We start from the raw sequence: 18,228 nt of genomic DNA, 5'->3' as shown, positions 1-18,228 counted from the left end.
TAAATTAATAATTTTCATGTTTTTCTAGCGTATTTCACAGAGGGTTCCCCACAATGCCTGCAGACACCCAGCGCTGTGCTTTCCCCGGTGGGTGGGCGGGCATTATTGGAAAACGTGTGGCAGAAGACAAGAACCGGTGGCAGAGCCTGTTTAGGATCAGTCAGTGGCAAAGACAGGAGCGGAATCTGCAGTACCAGATCCCTTCTTCCCCATTTAAGCCCAACACACGGCCGCAACTGCATGTTTCTACTCAAAGGCGTCGTTAAAATCAAGAGACAGTGTCCCGCTGGCAGATGGCCGCAGGGTCGTGTCACAACGCCGAGGTGCCCGTGGGGCAGTGGGCTGGCACAGTTCACAAAACACCTCACACTGGGGGCTGGATTCCTTTTGGGGGTAGTCTGGCACTTAACTTGGATACTTTTCTAAATCCCCACATGTAATGACCCACGCTTTACGTGCCTGAACACCATGGTGGGTTATGACCAGATGTGCAGGTTCACAGCAGCCACACCATGAGCAGAAGCCACCATGCAACGCGTGCCGTTGACTGCTCCCCCCACTTACATGGAGCACCTTCACGGCTCGCCAAAAACTTCCTACGACAGACCGGGAGCTCCCACGCCACAGCACGTGCTGCGGCACAAGCTGTAGGGTTTGACCTGAGGTGACCCAACCCCAACCCGACACCACGGGAGCCGGGAGAGGGGATGGCTCAGGGAGAGGGTCAACACTTGATCAACTGTGTTTCAGAGCCCCAAGAAACTACAGCAACCAAAGGCTTCAGAGATATACACTGGCAAATAAACAGAGACATCCCCATGGGCATCCAACTCTTTCTTTCTCAGGGTTGGAGTCTCCAGGCACAGCTGGCCCTTGCAGCTCAAGTTCCTCCAGCCCAGTGCAATGGTAGATGGGGACCAAACTGGTCTGATGTTATCTCAGCACGGTAGCGTAATCCCTGGGGACTTGCCCTGATACCGGTGGGAGCTTGTGATGACACAGCAATGGTCACAGGAGAGCAAAGCGGGAAACAGCAGAATTGAGAAGAAAAAGTAATAATAAAGGGAAAAAAAAAAGGGGGGGTGGTGGTGTTGAACACCTCCTATACCTCAGACATCCTCGCTGAGGAGCAGCTCCCTTGGCTAGTTTGCCAAACACACCAGACGTACAGCCCGAATTGCCTCCTCGCTGATCTAGAGCTAAAATACAAATGCTCCAGCTCTCGATATTAAACGCAGCCCTGGTTTAAAAATCATGTACCTATGGGAACACTGAGAAACAAAGTAATAAATAGGCCAAGAACTTATATGTCAAGCTGCACCTCAGGACAATTTCAAATAGCTGAAAGTCTACATTAGTCACAAAAAAAATGCCAACTCATTCATGAGTGCCCCAACACCGAGGCAGGCTGTGCTGTTATCGTTACCGCAGCGATACTGCTGGAAAGGAAACGTGTTCCTGGAAGCTTTCCTCCTCATCCATCAGCGCCACTAACCCGGGCCCCGAAGGCTGATTTCCACCCTCTGCTCTCCCCCTGCAACCGCGCTGCCAAATCTAACCTGCCCCACGGGCGCAACCCGGTTAAGTCCCTTGGCGCATGAGCACCCCCAGAGCCGCGGCAACCCTTCCCCGCGGGGGCTGACATGGAAAACCCAGCCAGCCCCGGCAGGGATGTCATGCTAATAGCGTGGATTAATGAAACTTTGCACTTCGTGAGCACCTTCTGGATGGAGATGATACTGGGATGTACAAATCTGGATGGGAGGCGCTGGCAGGGCACGGTTGAGTGATGTGGGGAGCCATGGGGGGAGAATTGCTTACGCTGCAACTCTCCCAGGACCCCCAGCACCCACTGGAAGGGCCATGACCCCCCCAGCCCACGAAACATCCCTCCCAGCCCACCCAGCTCACAAGAGCCCCAACTACCCCTGACACCGGCATGGCGTGGCGATGGGTCAGCCTGTGCAGCGTGGTGATGCTCAGCACCCACAGCAGCACCGAATCCATCCATCTCCCGCTGCTTCACCCCGAAAAAGCTGCCTGCCCCCTGCCTCCTCCTCCACACACTCTTCCACTTCCCTCACAGGAAACATTTTTAATGTCTGAGACACTGAGTGCCCATAATAAAAATGAAAAGTGGGTTCTTCTGAACCTGAGGTGAGAATTATTATCCAAAAAATCTAAGATTACTGGCCAAAATGGGTTGAAAGAGGAAGGGAAAACTTCCCTTTTACCCAGCCAAGAGAAGAGGAGGGTCTGCAGGGCAGCCTGGAGCTCTGCCAGGGGAGGGCGAGGCGAGCATCTGCTGGAAGCACGCCGCAACCAGAGCCAGCTGAAATCAAGCAGTTCTTTTGCTTCGGGAAACAACGCATCCCTGCACAGTTGAGACGGGGCGATGTGAATTACTCGGAGGATTTTTGCAGCCGGCTGTGGAGCGCTCTCCCCCAAGCCCCTCGCTCCCGCTCGGCGGGTCCCCGGGGCAGCTCATGAGCCCCCTGCAACGGCTCTGCATCCCTTTCAAGGGACGCACCGCTGCAGCCAGTCCATGGGGCACCCGCCCGCACCCCTGCCACCAGCACCGCCTGGAATTACTGACAAAAATAGAGGTGGGCTGAGATCATGGTCCTGCCCAAGGGGATCACGGCCAGGCAGTGGGGATTCAAACACTCCTGAGAATGCCAGCTACAGGATTTCCATGCAGCCATAGATGCATCTAGATAATAAGACCGTTTACAAGATGCTTCTGCTCTAGAGAAATCACAAACGTGTCGAGACAGCTTTCCTTAGACATCATTAAAAATACATCAGGAAAGCGGCTTTTCTCTCCCGTGGGAATTGAAATTGTCATCCCATCCCAAACAGGAATGCAGAGTTTCAGAACTGGTGAACTGAAACACTTTGTGCCCAAGATTTTGAAAGCTCTCCCCTCCATTTCGGTCCCTATTCCCTTATCTATTTGCTCTGTACCGTAAATAAACCTAAATTAAAAACCATAAATAAAAGTCAGCTTGTAGAAGAACATGGAACTTTTTGTTCCCCAACCGTTCAAATGGACTTCTCGAATATCTCAGACAATGTATTTCAATACTGTTTTTTTAAGCCAGTTTGCTGAAACTGCTCCCCTCCCATGAACAGCTTCGAGTTTGATAAACTGCCATTTTCTGACAATAACTGTCTAATCACAACAATATTGACCAGCTGTGCACGTAATGCACCTGGGAGAGTCACCGACTCCTGGCACACAACCAGCTCCATGGGTTCTCACTGGGCGTGGAGGAAAAGAGCCGGAAAAATCAAGCAGTTTCCGCCCCCTGACCACAACATGGCAGCTGGGGGAGGTATCATCCTTCCTTTGATTAAATTATATATCTGGAAAACAAACCCCTCCAGGAAGGACCCCGCCAGAAAGGACATTTGGCAGCGAAGCAGAGCCAGAGGTACAGATCCTGGGGTCTCTTTGTGCCACAAAACCTCCTGCCCACCACCCCAATTACGGCGCATCTGCCACAGCCTCAGCTTCTCCATTAAAAGAAGAGCCTGCTAATTCTCTCAGCAGCAGCAGCAGTGACTAATTAAAAGGAAAGCATCCTATGATTAAATGAGCAACGCTCAGAAAGAGCGAGATACAAGCGCAATTCAGCTGTGGCACGAAACACCATCCCTTCCAAAGAGTCTTTGGTAAATACTGAATTTTATTTCCAGGACACCTTGCCTTGCTGGACACACAGACGTGGCGTCCTGGATAAATCATTCCCTGTTAGCTCTCTGTTTGCGTAGTGTCGATTTGTTGATGTACCAAACAGCACACTGACAAGCTCTGGCAGCACATAAAATAGGAGCAGACAGCGCAGCATCTCTCATAAACACCACGCCGCAAACGAAGGCGGCGGGCAGGAGGCGAGCCATGGGCGCCCGCTGGGAGGTAACCCTGCCTGGCAGGGTGCAAACGTGGCGGCGACGGGGGGATGCTCGCTGCACCCTGCCGGGAGGTTTCAGGCAGGGCAGCCTGGCAGCAGGCAGGGCGCAGCCGTGAGGGACAGGAGGAGGCAAGGGAAAACGGCCCCAGGTGCTAAATGTTGCCTTGAGGGGTATCTCAGGGCTGGACCAGCACCTTACCCTTTCTCAGCCTTCAGAAATAGGCTTTAACGCATTTCTTTCAGGTTTTTTCTTTTTTTTTAACCTGAGCAGAAGCTCCCTAGTCACATTTCTGATGGCAGAAGGGACGCGATCCGTTTCCATCTGGGCATGAGACAGTGGCACACGCAGCTCCTTCCTGCGCACGGGGCTCCAAGGTGGCGGCTGAGCCAGCGAGGCTGCGGGCGACGAGTGGGGGAAAAAGGCAAGGACGGGGGTTAAAAGCGCAAGCTCTGGGACCTGTGTTCCCCAATTCCTGAAAGGCAAGCCATGCCGTGTTATGAAGTGCAACCACGTGCCCTGGCAGATGGTGCACATTGCTTACAAGGCTTCTAACTCCTGCCTTCCTCCAGCCGTGACCCATATAAGGCACAGGCACAGCACAGGCCCTTCATCATCATCATCAGACCTGTGCCCAGCACCGTGGGCATGTCTGGCACGGATCCCTCCATCCCCATTTCCCCCTTGCCCAGGCAGCAAGCTCCAGGCTGTGGCCAAGCCTGGTCTTGCCCAGCCTCTGCCCCTCGGGATGTCAGCACAAAAGAGCAGAAGCACCCCCAGGGTCTTTCTATCTTGCTAACAATAAAATAAAATAGAAAAAACACTCTGCCTTGCCACAGCACAGAGGGAGGGATGGGGTGACCGGCCAGGAGGCAGATCCCTCCTGACCCCGAGGGCTCTGCTTCTGCAAGCAGATCCAGAAGACCATGAAAACTTCTAACCATTCAAACGGCTGCAGAATAAAACCCTTCTGAAATCATTACCATGGCAACTAAGGCAAAATAACACAGAAAGAAAATACCAACCTCAGCTATTTCACAGGAAACACCAACAACATTTTACTGACTCATCACTTGCAGATATTTAATATATATACATAAGAAAAAAATCAAACAGGTCAACACAAAGACGCGAATTTCAACCTGACACCACTCCATTAAGACCCTCTCCACCCTCCGTGTGGGTGCAGACACGCACTGGGTCCGCCTCGAAACAGGAGCCAGACCACGAGTCCTGGGGCAAAACTCAAGAAATTCTGATGAATGGAAGCAGCTCTTAACAAGATAAAGTGCCCTTTTTTTGCCCTCTCCCATGCCCAGTTCCCCATCATTTGTAGCTCATGGCCATGTCCTCAGTCAACCAACGAGCCTTCTCCATGCCCTGCCCTCATCGCATCCATGTTATTCCCCCTGCCTTGGTGCACCCGCTGAGCAACAGCCCCCCGAAAAACCACTTTGGTTCCCTTCAGTAAATACAGCTCCTCTTAGCTCCAGAGCCGCTTGCTACTTTATAAATAGAAACTCAATCCACACATATTTTCAGCGATGACATTCATTGTCTTTGGGGCTCCTTAAAAGGCATCAGGCTTTTGCTATTGTCCTGGGTCCAGCAGCACGAACCTGAGCCGTGCTTAATTGGAGCCTGATAGACTGATAGGCTTTCTCTACTCATCCTTTGCCAAATTGGCTAAAGAAAACAATTCAGAAAGTAGCAGGATTGCAGCGGTTTTTGCTCTGTTCCTCCTGGGGCTGGAGACATGGAAAGGGCAGCGTGCTCACTGCTCGGTGGGCTGGAGGAGGACTGCTGGGAAGTTCAGGATTTATAAGCGTTTATTAAAAGGAAATGACTTTGATGGACAAGCAAACAAGTCCAGTTTTATCCCATCACCACATGGGAAAGGAGGATTTTGTTACAGGCTGAATGGAGGCTGAATATTTCATGCCACAGCAAGTCATGCTGTAAGAAAGGGAGGAAAGCAGCTTTCATTTCAGAGAAATCAGAGCTGTCTGCACAGGAGGGACCCCCCTTCTGCCACCGCCGCTAATCTCCTCACCTTCCACCCGTTCTTCCCCCGTTCCAATTAACAGATGTCCCTTCCCACCCCACACCTGCAGGAGGAAGGAGCTGAGTCCTATGGACGTGGCATCTTCTAGTGCAGGACCTTCCTCTCCATCACATCCTTGCTGAACAACCATGGAAAACCACCGAATTCCCCAGCCCTGACTGCCTGTACAGGGCCGTGTCCCCAGGCACCTCTGCCTCCTGTCCACACTGAGCCTGGCGTGCAAATGAGGGGACGAGCCCCAAGCACGATGGAGAACCTCATCAGCCAACCCTGAAGGAACCTGCCATGAACCATCCCTGCCCAGGACCACGAACAGGACCTGCAGACCATGCTCTCCTCCCCCAGGCCCTGGGGCTGGGCTTTCTTTACCACTCTCAGGAGGCACAGCAGATATTCTTGCCTGAACTCCTTATCTCTCTCAGTTTGAGATTTCTGGATGAATATTATCCCAGAAAATGCAGGAAAAACATGAACTGGCTCATCCCTCTGCCCAGGTTTCGAAGGAGCTTAAGCTGAACAAAAGCTGCATTTCCACTTGGTCACACCTTGTAAGTACTTGAGATTTAAAGCCCTCTATTGCCAGTTAATCTAAACCAAGTTTGAAACTTATCTCTGCATTAGTACTTGAGAAGGTACCGGGGGAGGGAGGAAATAAAAAAAGAGAAAGAAAAAGGCTGTCTCTGTATGGCTCCCGCACAGTTCTGCTGAACCCGGGTTTCTGATGCTGGTAACACTATCTCTAATGCTGACAGGCGTCCACAGGGGGAAAGTCGGTCGTTTCCCAACATCAGCAAAAACCCAATTATAACCAAGAGCTCAAATCTAGCAGGAACAAGAGGAAAAGCGCTCGGCTCCTGTCCCTGCTCCTGCTGGGGGCTGAGCGGGGTGGGAAGGGGCTCTGCGAAGGAGACGGGTGGCAGCCGGGCAGAGTCATGGGCACCACCGGCATCGGGACCAACCTCTACCAGCAGAAGCAGGGGAAAAAAAGTGGACTGAGCCCTGGGAAATCACCAACAATCAGCAACCAGGAGTGCTTACAGATGAAAGCGTTTGCTGGTGCAAGCTGAGGATGCTCCAGAGGCTCTAGCTGAGTTTGCTGGCTCCTACCCAAAGGGGAACAACAATAATCCAAGAAGGAGCAGAGAGAAACGCCCGGCTATCTGCAGACAGCAGCGATTTTTCATCCACGCGGGGATGAAGCGAGTTTCGAAAGCACACATCATTTTCCCATTTCACTGAGCCAGAGTCTCTTCTCAATGCTGCCTGAGCAGAGATAACACGAGGGTACGGATGGCAGCTGAAACAACAGCTGTAATGATAGGATCTAAGGCAGCCCAAGTATTTTTCAGTCTCTGAACTAAATTAACAGGAAAGGATTGACACTTACAGCTCCCCATCCAGGGAGCTGAAGAAAACTTTAGCAGATGTCAAGGAATCTGCATAGGCTCATCCCTAAAGCATGCAGAGGACTGAATTATCTGATAAAAAACCCATACACTTTCCAGTTGCATGAAATCTCATTTAATTTTCAAATCATTCAGTCTCCAGAACCAGGATAAAGTCTGCCTTATAGGCAGAGCCCTTTTTTTTTTTTAAACGACTATGAGGGCTGTGGCATCCCTGTATTTTCATGACACTCTGGAAGAGCTTCGTGAGCAAATCAATTAAAACGTGCGAGTCCCTACAAGACCTCATAAACCCTTCAAATCACTGAGGAGTGGAAGAACCCCCGAGGTCCATAAAAAGAATTACCCCCAATAACAAGCAGAGAGCTGGTTTTGAAGTCAGTGATCCTAGTGATTAACAGCTCTGATGACTTCCATTAGCATTGACTTGACTCCTCCAGCCTCCAACAACAAACCGTTAATAAGAGTAATTTCTGCTTAAGCAGGAGCTAATTGAATACGGCAGGTACAAATCTATAGGGCACCTCATTTTCCTACCGTGGGAGTGCCCTATGCAGCTGCAGCACTGAGAAATTAAGTTGCCGCTAGCTAGAAGCCCTGCGTTGGGCAAAGCCAGCAGACACCGATGGAGGGAAAGCCTTGCTGTGCTGCCAAAGCTTTGATCACTTGGCTAAGAGGAGCTGGCACAGGGCTGGAGAGATGTGTAATGGAGTTAAATAGAGACATGGGATATGCACCAAGGTGGAAGTGGAGATATCTCTAGGAAGAGAAGACAGTGCATGAATGCGGGGCCTTGCGAGCTCCTGGGGAGAGCCCGGGGCAGATGGGGGTTGTCTGGGGAAAGGCTGTCCCATTGATTTAAGGGATGCATGCACACGCCTAGGTGCCCTCCTGAATCAAAGCCTAATGAATCAGGTTCATACAGGGAAGCATCAAATTAGAAATTCCACCACAATGAAAAGTTGAGCTATACTGTTAAGGCCACAGTTGGAGTAAAGCAGCCGGGGAGCAGGGTTAAGGGGGTACAGCACTGGTTTGCGTCGGTGCACGATGCAGAGCCCCTGGCGCGGCACCAGCTGCTGCCTTGTTCTGGGACAGGTCTTTGCGTCCCTGCACTTGCAGGAAGCAATTCAAGAGAGGTACAAGAGATACCAAAAATATTTTACAAAAAACGGATTCCCTTCCTTGCTGACCTGGAGGCCTGACACAAATCCACGCACACGAAAGCAGCCTAAATTTAGATGTCCTGGATCAACCTGACGTGGAGCCGTGGAGGTGGGAGGGGACACGGTGTTGCCCACGAGCACCCTGTGCAGCCAGACAAGGGCAAGCTGGGCAGCATGCACCCTGCAAGCTGCAGCTCATCCCCAGACCCTCCACAGCCTCATCAGGAGGCAAACAAGCATTTGGCAAGATCTCATTTGGCACACAGGGACATCAAAGGAGCAGCCTCCATATGCCCAACAAATCTGCAGCTGCCCTCCACCACCCTTGCAGCCAGTAATAAAACGTTCAGCTTGAAGCTGGTGGAGGTTAGAATGCTCTTAGCCACCAAGTCCTGGGAGTAAAGTGCTTCTGATCCCCAAACACCCTTATTTCTTGAGGCAGTGCTCACAAATGGATCCAGACCTGCTCCCCTCCAGCCTGCCCAGGACTTTGGACACCAGCACAGACTCAAGGACCCCAAGACCTGGGGCACCAGCCTGCCACATCCCCACTGTCCAGCTCCGTTACACCACTTCTCCATGGAGCAATCAAATTTTCCTCCCATGTGGAGAAATCAATCAGTGGGTGTCACAACAGCTAATAATTTTCAGTTACCTTCTTCCCTGCACACTGAATTCAGGCAGAAGCAGAAGTACATAAATACCATTTGGGTGACTATTATTAATGCTTGAACCTGGAGCCTAATGGTTCCTCCACGCCAGCAGGTTTTCTAATGCTGCTGCAGTTACTGACCCTTCACCTCCCCTCTCGATCATCCTGGATACCTGAAAATTTCACATCCTCTGATGCTGATTAGGAAGACTCCCATGTTCTCCAGCCTCGGCTGTTTACATAAATAGACACTTTAATGCATTTTGCCAGCAAGCTTTCCTTTGACGCTTTGGCACAGATGGTTGATATTTCCATGCCGCAGCGGCTCTTAGATCCTAATGTTACCAGTGACAACTTTACATCATCTGTACTGTGTACGCTCTGGGCCCCTGCAGCGGGATGCACTAGGAATCCAGCCTGAGACGCTACCATGGGCTGAGGCTGCTCCTGCCTTCCGCAGATGGAGTTTGCGCACCTTGGTTTGGGGCACTGCTGCTTTGTGGATTCCTACAAGACCTTGCTGTAGCTGGGGGTACTCCCCCAGTTATCCTCCTACCGGGGCGATGTCAGGCATCACCTCTTCCCACTTCCTTGAAGAACTGCCTTCCATGGATGACCAGTTTTTCTCCTTGGGTGCTGTCCCGGAGTCATTCACCCATGTCATCTCTCCAATTTGCTTTTAAGAATTAATAAAAGGTTCTCTACAGGTCTGAACCAATTTCCTCTTCCTTCCTCCAGAGACACCAGAGTTTTGGACCACTCTACATCCACGTCCCCACAAGCTCCAGCCATGGATTTGAACCAACTGCAGCTTTGGGGAGGCCAGGGCTCTCCAGTCTCTTGTTATGTTAACAATGGCAAAACACCGCAGAGACGGCGGCTGAAATTCAAGCGCTATTTAAACAAATGAATATGTAGGGTATAGTTCATACAATGCGAGTTCAGACAAGGAAAATCGGAACAGCCAGGCAGCTCAATGCAAACCAGATTTTGAAAACAAAAACAAAACCCCAAAGCCCTTCCTCAAGGAAGCCCTTGCTGAATTCTTTCCCCTGCTGAGGAGTCCAACATCACGCCTTGTGCTAAAGCCTTTGCATTTCACTCCAAGGAAGGATTTGGAGAAAAAATAAAAAGGCAGCAGCACACGGAACACAGTCTGGCTTACAGCCAGGGCTGGGGGGAAAGCAGCACAGAAACCCTCTGGTTTAGCAGTGCATTTTACTCCTGCTCTATGGCAGACAAGCTTTTGCAAAGCCCCAGCCATTTGAACCCGCAGCACTGCAGAGTCCCAGCTTCCCTAGGGCAAATCAGTCAATTGGTTCAACAGTGTATTTAAAATCCCCCAGAGCCTACCTTTAAATCACCTTTATATTCCTCTACCCAAAGCTAATAGTTTCTACCTGCATTTTGCTTCATCTCCGTAGAAAAAACAAGCTATTTAGCAGTGACATTAATAATCCGCAGCAATCTGCTTGTCATTTCCCTGATGGAAAATTTCACACTGCTGCCCAGCAGCAACGGCATGGTGAGTGCTATGTGCACCTCCAGCCCCTCCGCTTTCCTCCCACTAAACCCAGCGGCTGTGCCAAAAGCAAGAGTCAGAGCTGGACGGGTGGGGAAGACGGGCAGAAAACACCGAGTTAAGCCCGGTCAGGTGCACCTACAGCTCACGCACGTGCAGGAACCACGTGGAAGCAACCTGATGCTCAGTGAGAAAGTCAGCAAGCTCATGTGAGAAGGAGCTTAGAGGAAACCCAGCTCCTGAGCCCCCAGCCATAAGACGGTAAAATATTTGTTGATAATTACTTTACTGTGGAAGGTGGTCTATGGAGAGGAGCTTCAGGAGGGAAGGTCCTTAGGTAGAAGATGAGCTCCTGGGGACACGAACTACCTTTTCTATGTGCATCCAGCACCACTGGCCATGGGTGCGCAGTCTGGCCAGGTTGACCGATGGGTGAATGCAAAGAAATGGCAAGAGGTGGGGGCCAGTGTTTTGAACACACTCCAAATTTCTACTCATTTTGAAGTGCCTTCAAACCACCATTTTCATCCTAAATATCCCAACTTGGCCTTCTCTGGTTGATGAGTCTGTTAAGCACATGACTGTAAAGACTATTTCAGTCTTTGAGGCATCTTCCATGGAAAAAAGCAGGTCTCTTTAGGATGCCTGTCCCACGGTGAGCTGCAAAACCTCCAGAGGAGCATACTTTTCTGCCCTGGCTATATTGAGGACCTCAGCTGACCAGCACACGTTCTGAAGTCAGGATGCTCTGGTGGTCCCAGATCTGCTGAATCCCACCCAACACTGCTAGGGACAGCTGGGAGGGCAGAAGCCTTCCTCCTGCCAGCGTAACCACCAGCCCATCCATCCTCCCATGCAGTAGCTGCTAGCATGTCCTCTCCCCTCTGGCAAGGTGCTGGTAAACAACACAAGGCTTTTGACATGGCACCATAAAACATGTCCTGAAAGTATTTATCCTAATATAGCCCGGTGTGCCCAGGGTGGCCTCATGTGAAAAGCCCAAGAGGTAAATATTCATTAAATAAGCAGAGAGCTTAATATAGAAAGTCATGGAGTCAAGTACTCTTCAAGTCCCCTCACGTCTTTGCAAACATCAGCCAATGAAGATAAATTTGGTGTGGTTGATCACTTGCACTTTTAGGAAAGGCTCTTGTAAAAGAAAAAAATCATGTTTCACTGCCTGGTCCAGCATTTCTCCCCTCTAATTCCTGCTCTCATAACTGTCAGATTATGAAACTGCAGACTATAAGCCTCCCGAGTTTACAGAAAAACACCTCTCTGCTCTCTGCCGCCGCTTTGAGCAGATGAACTAATAAAAACAAGCTCCACTATTCACTCCAAACGCTTGCAAGAAAGGAATCTGGAACAGTAGTAGCTTCAAAATACCGTCAAAGAAAGCAACCACCCACAGCGTCTGGAGTCCCCCCACGCTTATCAGCTCCCTTCACCTTGTTACCCGAAAACCACCACAAAAATCTGCCTCTTCCCATCCAGCTGCCTGCTGAGAGGCGCCGCTGGCCGGGGCAGAGGCCAGCACCCCACTGCCTTATTTCCCCCAAGCCAAAGAATTAAGGAGCGGTGCTGCCTTTAGGGTGTTTGATGATGGGAGCTTGCTCGGGCACCCATCCCTGGTGGGCTGGTCCCCCGGTACGCACGCAGGAGCCTACACCAGCACCTCCCAAAGATGCTCCTGGTAAAGGGCGACAAGCTCTGACAATCCGCCCCTTGGACAGTGGCAGCAAAAACACGGTGGACCTGCTTTCACCCCTCAGCCGAAGGAGGAATAGGACTGTTTATTGGTTTCCTGAGCCACCTCCTGCCAGGCTCTTAGGAGGTGATCTTCCCGATATTATTAAATAAAGGTGGAATCACTCAAGCTTCCCCGCAGAGCTCCCACCAAGGGCAGCACGTGAAGGTGAAACATGCAGGACTTCAGAGCACATCGCTGTTTAATGTGTACTGAAAACAAGGGTTAGCCAGCCAGACTGCATTAGGATGTCAGGGAGAAGGCGCTGGCTGGAAGGGACACATTTAGTACAGCCGCGTCTCCCTGGCGTTCGGTCATTGAGGCATTAATGCCATGGGAGGACACGGGAATTTGGAGCCGGTCTGCAGCCGCTGCCACTGGGAGCTGTGGGAGAAACACCTCTGTGTGCAACTGCAAGTGACTCTGCAAATACAAAACGTGCCAGGAAGGGAGAACTGCAAACAGCCAGGCTCGAGATGCAAGGGAGTTCCCAGCAAAGGCTGGTGCTGGGACAGGGTCTGTCTGGGAGGCGAGAGCTCTGGCGTCCCTGGAGAAGCACCATGCCGGGCTGGCCACTGGGAGCCCTCAAGCACTGGAAGGGTATATAACACGGTTTTGCAGCATCTCAGCATCCCTGCTAATAAACTCTTCCCCCCAAATCCACTGGAAGCGTGCACCAGCAGCACCAAGCCACCCCACGCCTGCAGCAGGACCAAGGGCACCGTGTCAGGTGTGCTCCCGGCAGAGCCACAAAACCTACGTGAGACCAGACCGTGCAAAAACCTCTCTAAAAGCAGAGCTCTTGTCATCCTTATAGAGACATTTCAAGAACAACGTGGCAACTCCTTTTCTTAATGGCTATATATAGGGAAAAGCTCTGCTAGGTGACAAGTGTGCGAGGGGCTGGAGCAGAAGCAGCCTCTTGCCTGCAAGGACTCAGATAATCGAGCAGAGGAATAGCCAGCAATGAGTCTATTTTGGACTCAGCGTGCTGTTGTTGGAGCATTCACTGGGGAGGCAAAGACATTTGTTACCTCCTCTCCAGGGACTGCAAATTCAATAGACTTCTCTGCCTGCAGCTGCACCGACCGTGGAGCCCGCAGCCGCCGGCAGTGCCACTAGGACTGCTGGGCTGGCGCAAACCCCGCGACAAATGCTGCTCCCTCTCCTTGGCCCCTGCACCACAGAAACCAGCAACACGTGGCGATGCCCACGCGACGGCGGTCTCGGCACGGTGCTGAGCATCCCTGGCAGGGCCGGGATGCGGGAGCTCACGCAGCCAGGTGCCAGCCAGGTTGATCACTGCCTGCAAGCTGGATGTGGGCTCAGAGGAGAAAAAACAGCCCTGCTCTGTCCTCGGACCCTTCCTACAGCACCCCAGTGCCTCTCGCCCCAAACCATCGTGCTGGCAGCTGGATTCGGATAACACCTCCCACCTCCCCGCTGCACTGGGAGCTGCCGGGCCAGCGCTCACCTGCTCGTGGTACTCGATCCCCATGCTGAGCGTGTTGATGAGAATGGCTACCATGATCCCACGGCCAAAATATTTGCTGTCCACGATCTTCCGGAAGGTCTCGCACACCACGTGCCAGAAGGCCAGCACCCGGCTGGTTTTCCTGGCCCGGGCTCTGCCCCGCTGCGGGTCCCGCTGGTCGCTGTAGTGGGCGTCCTGCGTGAACTCGTAGACCCCCTCGCTGTCCGAGTCGGCCATCTCGTTGTCTGTCAGCTCGACCTCGCTTGCCAGCGCCTTGAGGCAGTAAGGGCAGCCCTCGGGGTTGCAGGAACCGCCGTCCAGCTTGGTGCAGGGGCTGGAGATCTTGCAGGAGCTTTGGCAGGGACCTGAAATGCCAGCAGGGCAGGGGCAGGGCAGCCCGTCAGCCAGGACACGGGGGCTGCAGGCAGCCACGGGAGCAATCCCCAGTCCCCGTTAGCACCAAGCTGTTGCCCTCAACAGGACAGGCATTTCCTAAAGGGAAATGGGCTCCTGTTGGGTAAAGGATACCTAGGCAAAACCTGGGCCCCCCAAGCGCCTTCTCTGCAGTTACAAAGCCCTCTTTGCTGCCCCCAGGCAGACATTGCCACCAGCCTGGGACCCCTAGCCCATCTCATTATACCTCTGGCCATCGTGGCTACGAGAAAGCAATCAGTTCCCCTGGCCCTGGCAGGCTCTAGGCCATAATTAGTGGGAGCGCTGCCGCCAGCAGCCTCCTTTCCTGCTCCTGCTGTTTGCTGATGCTCCAAAATCACCAGCTTCCCCCTCCACATGCTGCCCCCAATGGCAGCTCCCAGCTGCCAGGTGGCTCCCGGGTGACAATACCAGCAGGATATTCCCCCAAAATCCCACCAGCTGGCTGCCAGGGGAGAGGCTATTGGCAAAGCACGCTCCTGACTCATGCACAGCAGCACGCAGCAGTGTGAATAAAAGCCCAGCGTTAAACCATCTCAGGGCCCAGCTCTGTCTATTTAGTCTCTGGGCACCTCTGGGTTAGGGGCAGGACTTGGTCTTTTCCCTTCAGAGCTCCTGGCTGGAAAGGTCAATTCGGCTGAGGAGGGGTGGAAAAGGCATTGACTGCCTGGGAAAGCTTGGCCAGAAACACTTCTTGGATGCTGAGGGGGTTTGGACTAGACTGGCCTGAGCTTCCAAACCTCAGGATGTGGAGGGGGAAAGAGCATCTTGTGGTGAAGGTATGAAACCCCCGATCCAGGAAAGCTCCATTCTGTGTCTGGCTCCGTTACAGGCTTCCTGAGCAAATCACTCCGGGCAGATTTTTAGTACTCGGCATCTGCAATTTCCATTGAGCACTCGTGCAACGCAGACAATCTCCGCGAGCCTCAGGCCCTGCGGGGAGCAGAGCTATGCAATGCTCAGGGAAGTGCTGGGACATAGATCTGGAAGGTGTCCATCCCCAAGCTCTGCAGCAAGCGGTGGGCAACGCAGCCACCTCCAACCCCTCTGTTTAGCAAGGAAGGGACGTGGCCATTTGGAAGTGGCCAGGCTGGGCTCTGGCTCTGTTTGGTGTCACTGAGCCCAGTTCTAGCTGACTTGGGGAGTGCAGGGATTTGGGGAGCGTTCCCTGTAATTGCAGAACTCATTTGACTGGGAGGAGATGGGATGGGAAAGAAGGTGGGTTCATTAAAACATTCATTTCTCTTGGATTTTTGCAAGTATGAAGTCTGGGAAATTGAAACCTCTCTTCTAGTTTTGGCTGTAAGATGCCTTAGGTATGTCAGAAGATTCATGCTGGCCTCACCTGGAAAGCCATCGCCTTTCTCTGTAACGTGGACTGAAAAAAACCCTGCAAAGATTCAGAAAGAGAAAGAAATTGGGTCATAGCTCGTATTTCTGCAAGACAATCCCAAACTGCAGTCCAGCCCCAGGCTCACCCGTACTCTGCGTCTCCAGCAGCTTGTGCATGGTGCTGTACGGCCCGGGCGGGATGTTGAGGCTTGTCAGGGTGCTGCTCCCGGCACCGACCGCCACCTCCGCCAGGCTCTTCTCTTTCAGCATCTCATGGGAGGTACTGGGGTGCACCGTGGGGTACACCTTGCTGCCCACGATGTTCTTGGGGATTCCCTCCGGGCTTGGCAAGCCGAGGCCTGGCTGCTGGAGGGATGACCGGCAGCGCACCGGCTCGAAGTGGCAGTCGGCGTGGTAGATGCTGTGGACAGACTCGGTGTTGCTGGGAGCAGTGCTGGGGGCCCCGTGGGGGTTCGGTGCTGAAGGGGGGAGCATCAGCCGGTTGGTCCCGTTGTGGAGCGAGCTGGTCTCCACGTCACTGATCTCCGGGCTGGCGCGGGGCGCCCGCAGGTTTCCGTTGCCCAGGTGATAGTGGTGGTGGTGGTGGTGATGGTGGTGGATGAGGTGGTGCACAGAGGACCTCTTCCTGCTCCGGTGCTTCCCAGCGTGCCGGTCGGCCCCCGCCTTGTTCACAGGGCTGGTGAGGAAGCCCATCCTCACGCCCGCCAGCCGGTAGACCTCCACGAGCTGCTTGCTGCCTTTACGGGCAATGTAAACCAGGTACTTGAGGAGTTCGTCATAGCAGCTGCCTGGCTCCGAAAAGCTGGCGAGGGTGCTGGCATTGGACAGGTAGCGCACGCGCTGCTCCTTCATCAGCTGGCTCTCACGCTGCTTCGTCTCAGAGAACTGCGTTGCTATCACCACCAGGCAGAGATTGATCATGAAGAAGGAGCCCACCTAAGGGGACAGGAGCAATCAGCCACCTTGGGGTGGTCATGTCCACCCCACAGCCCTGCCTCACCCCACACCCCGCTGCGAGGAGGGGGGGGCAAACCCCAGCCAGCCCCATCTCCTGCGGCGCCCGGCAGGGACCACTGGCCAGACTGCGGAGGGGCTGACTCACCCCCAGAGCTCCCACCCTGGGGACTCCCACGCCCGCACTCCATGGAGGACGTCAGAGATCAAAGACGAGAGAAGATTATTTTGACAAAAAGCTTTTGCTCTTTTAAGATGGTGTTTTTCTCTCCCCGCAGACAGCGGTTGTAATTATCACAATTAGCGGCATTACGATGAATGCACTGAGCCTTCCTGATAGGAACGTTTTTTCTGGCAGTGTGTGGGCAGCTTGTGAGCGGATCCCTTTCCCCTGCTAACGGGATTTGCGGGTGACTGTTACGCAAGGGCATCAGCAGCCTGTACCCACAGCTTGGAGATTTGATTTCCAACCAGGGTTTCACGAGGTTCTGCCTTCTGCAGAGCCCAGCCTGGATCACACAGAATTACTGACGCGCTAAGGGGCTAGGACACGCCACTAACGTTACTTGCGCGGCATCTGGAAAAGTACTGCTTGCCCTTCCTCTCCGTTGTTTTGGGGAGGCTGAGAGCAAGGGATTGTTTCTTTTTTGGGAAAGCTAATAGATGAACCAGAAAAAGCATCATGGACTAAACAACCTCCTACCTTCTCATCAGGGTTTGAGTCCTGGTTTGATGAGGAGCAGAAATCCCCACAATGGCCTAATGGATGACGTGCAGCTATTTTGCTGGACTTAGTCCAATTAGACAGCAAGAAAGGGACTCATCTCACTTATCTCAGCTACATCTGAGTGAGGCACCTAATGATCCTTTAGAGTCAAGAGAGGAATAGGCACATCAACTCTGCAATGCATCTAATTTATTTTGGATGTCTACCTTCGGAGGAGATGAATCACCCCCTTAAAGCACCTATTTTTCTCCCTTGACGATAAAGGGAGTCTAGACAACGAGCTCAGCCAGTCACAGTAGACAATTCTGCTTGCAGAGATGGAGCCCACCCCACAGAAACTCTTTGTTGGGTCCTTTGTGGGTGGTCTCAGATGACACTGTGACGTGTGGGTGGGCTGCGGGCAGGAATCTCTTCCCTCCTTTCTTAACGTGCTCTCTGAAGTTTGGGACTGTTTTCCTGAAGTGTCCCCTCTGCACCAAGGACCCAGCCAGCTGGGTGCTTCAATATGGGGGGATTTCTGGGCAGCCTCCTCCCCTTCCAGAGCTCAAAACCTGACCAGGGCAAATTTGCCTACTTTTAAACCTAAATTCAAGGCGGCAGCTAAGGGAGAGGACCTTGGAGCATAAGGAGAGAAGTAGTAGAAACAGCAGCAAGAGAAATGCATCTACCCCAGCTTAAGCACATCTTTCCTTCCTTCCTTCCTTCCTTCCTTCCTTCCTTCCTTCCTTCCTTCCTTCAGGTTTGCAGCAAAATGCAGCTGTGATGCAATGCCATACTGAAGCTGCACGTCTTCCAGCAGGCTGGTTTCTACCCCT

The 18,228-nt window shown here is 52.6% G+C and overlaps 1 protein-coding gene across 10 annotated transcripts in view; it reads right to left on the bottom strand.

Annotated features, from left to right (window-relative positions):
• Positions 1-18,228, bottom strand: part of CACNA1G (calcium voltage-gated channel subunit alpha1 G) — a 152,180-nt gene that overhangs the window by 70,630 nt on the left and 63,322 nt on the right. For all 10 annotated transcript variants that reach the window (XM_075110894.1, XM_075110893.1, XM_075110898.1 and 7 more), the window contains exons 8-10: positions 15,858-16,668; positions 15,725-15,769; positions 13,948-14,312 (exon numbers count right to left, since the gene is read on the bottom strand). In XM_075110894.1, the coding sequence (XP_074966995.1) occupies positions 13,948-14,312; positions 15,725-15,769; positions 15,858-16,668 (1,221 nt within the window). The remainder of the gene's footprint in view (positions 1-13,947; positions 14,313-15,724; positions 15,770-15,857; positions 16,669-18,228) is intronic.

The sequence above is a fragment of the Phalacrocorax aristotelis genome, chromosome 16 (assembly GCF_949628215.1).
Source record: "Phalacrocorax aristotelis chromosome 16, bGulAri2.1, whole genome shotgun sequence".
NCBI classification, from domain to species: domain Eukaryota; kingdom Metazoa; phylum Chordata; class Aves; order Suliformes; family Phalacrocoracidae; genus Phalacrocorax; species Phalacrocorax aristotelis.
The sequence above is the reverse complement of the archived record's forward strand: the minus strand, read 5'-3'. Positions and strand labels throughout refer to the sequence as shown.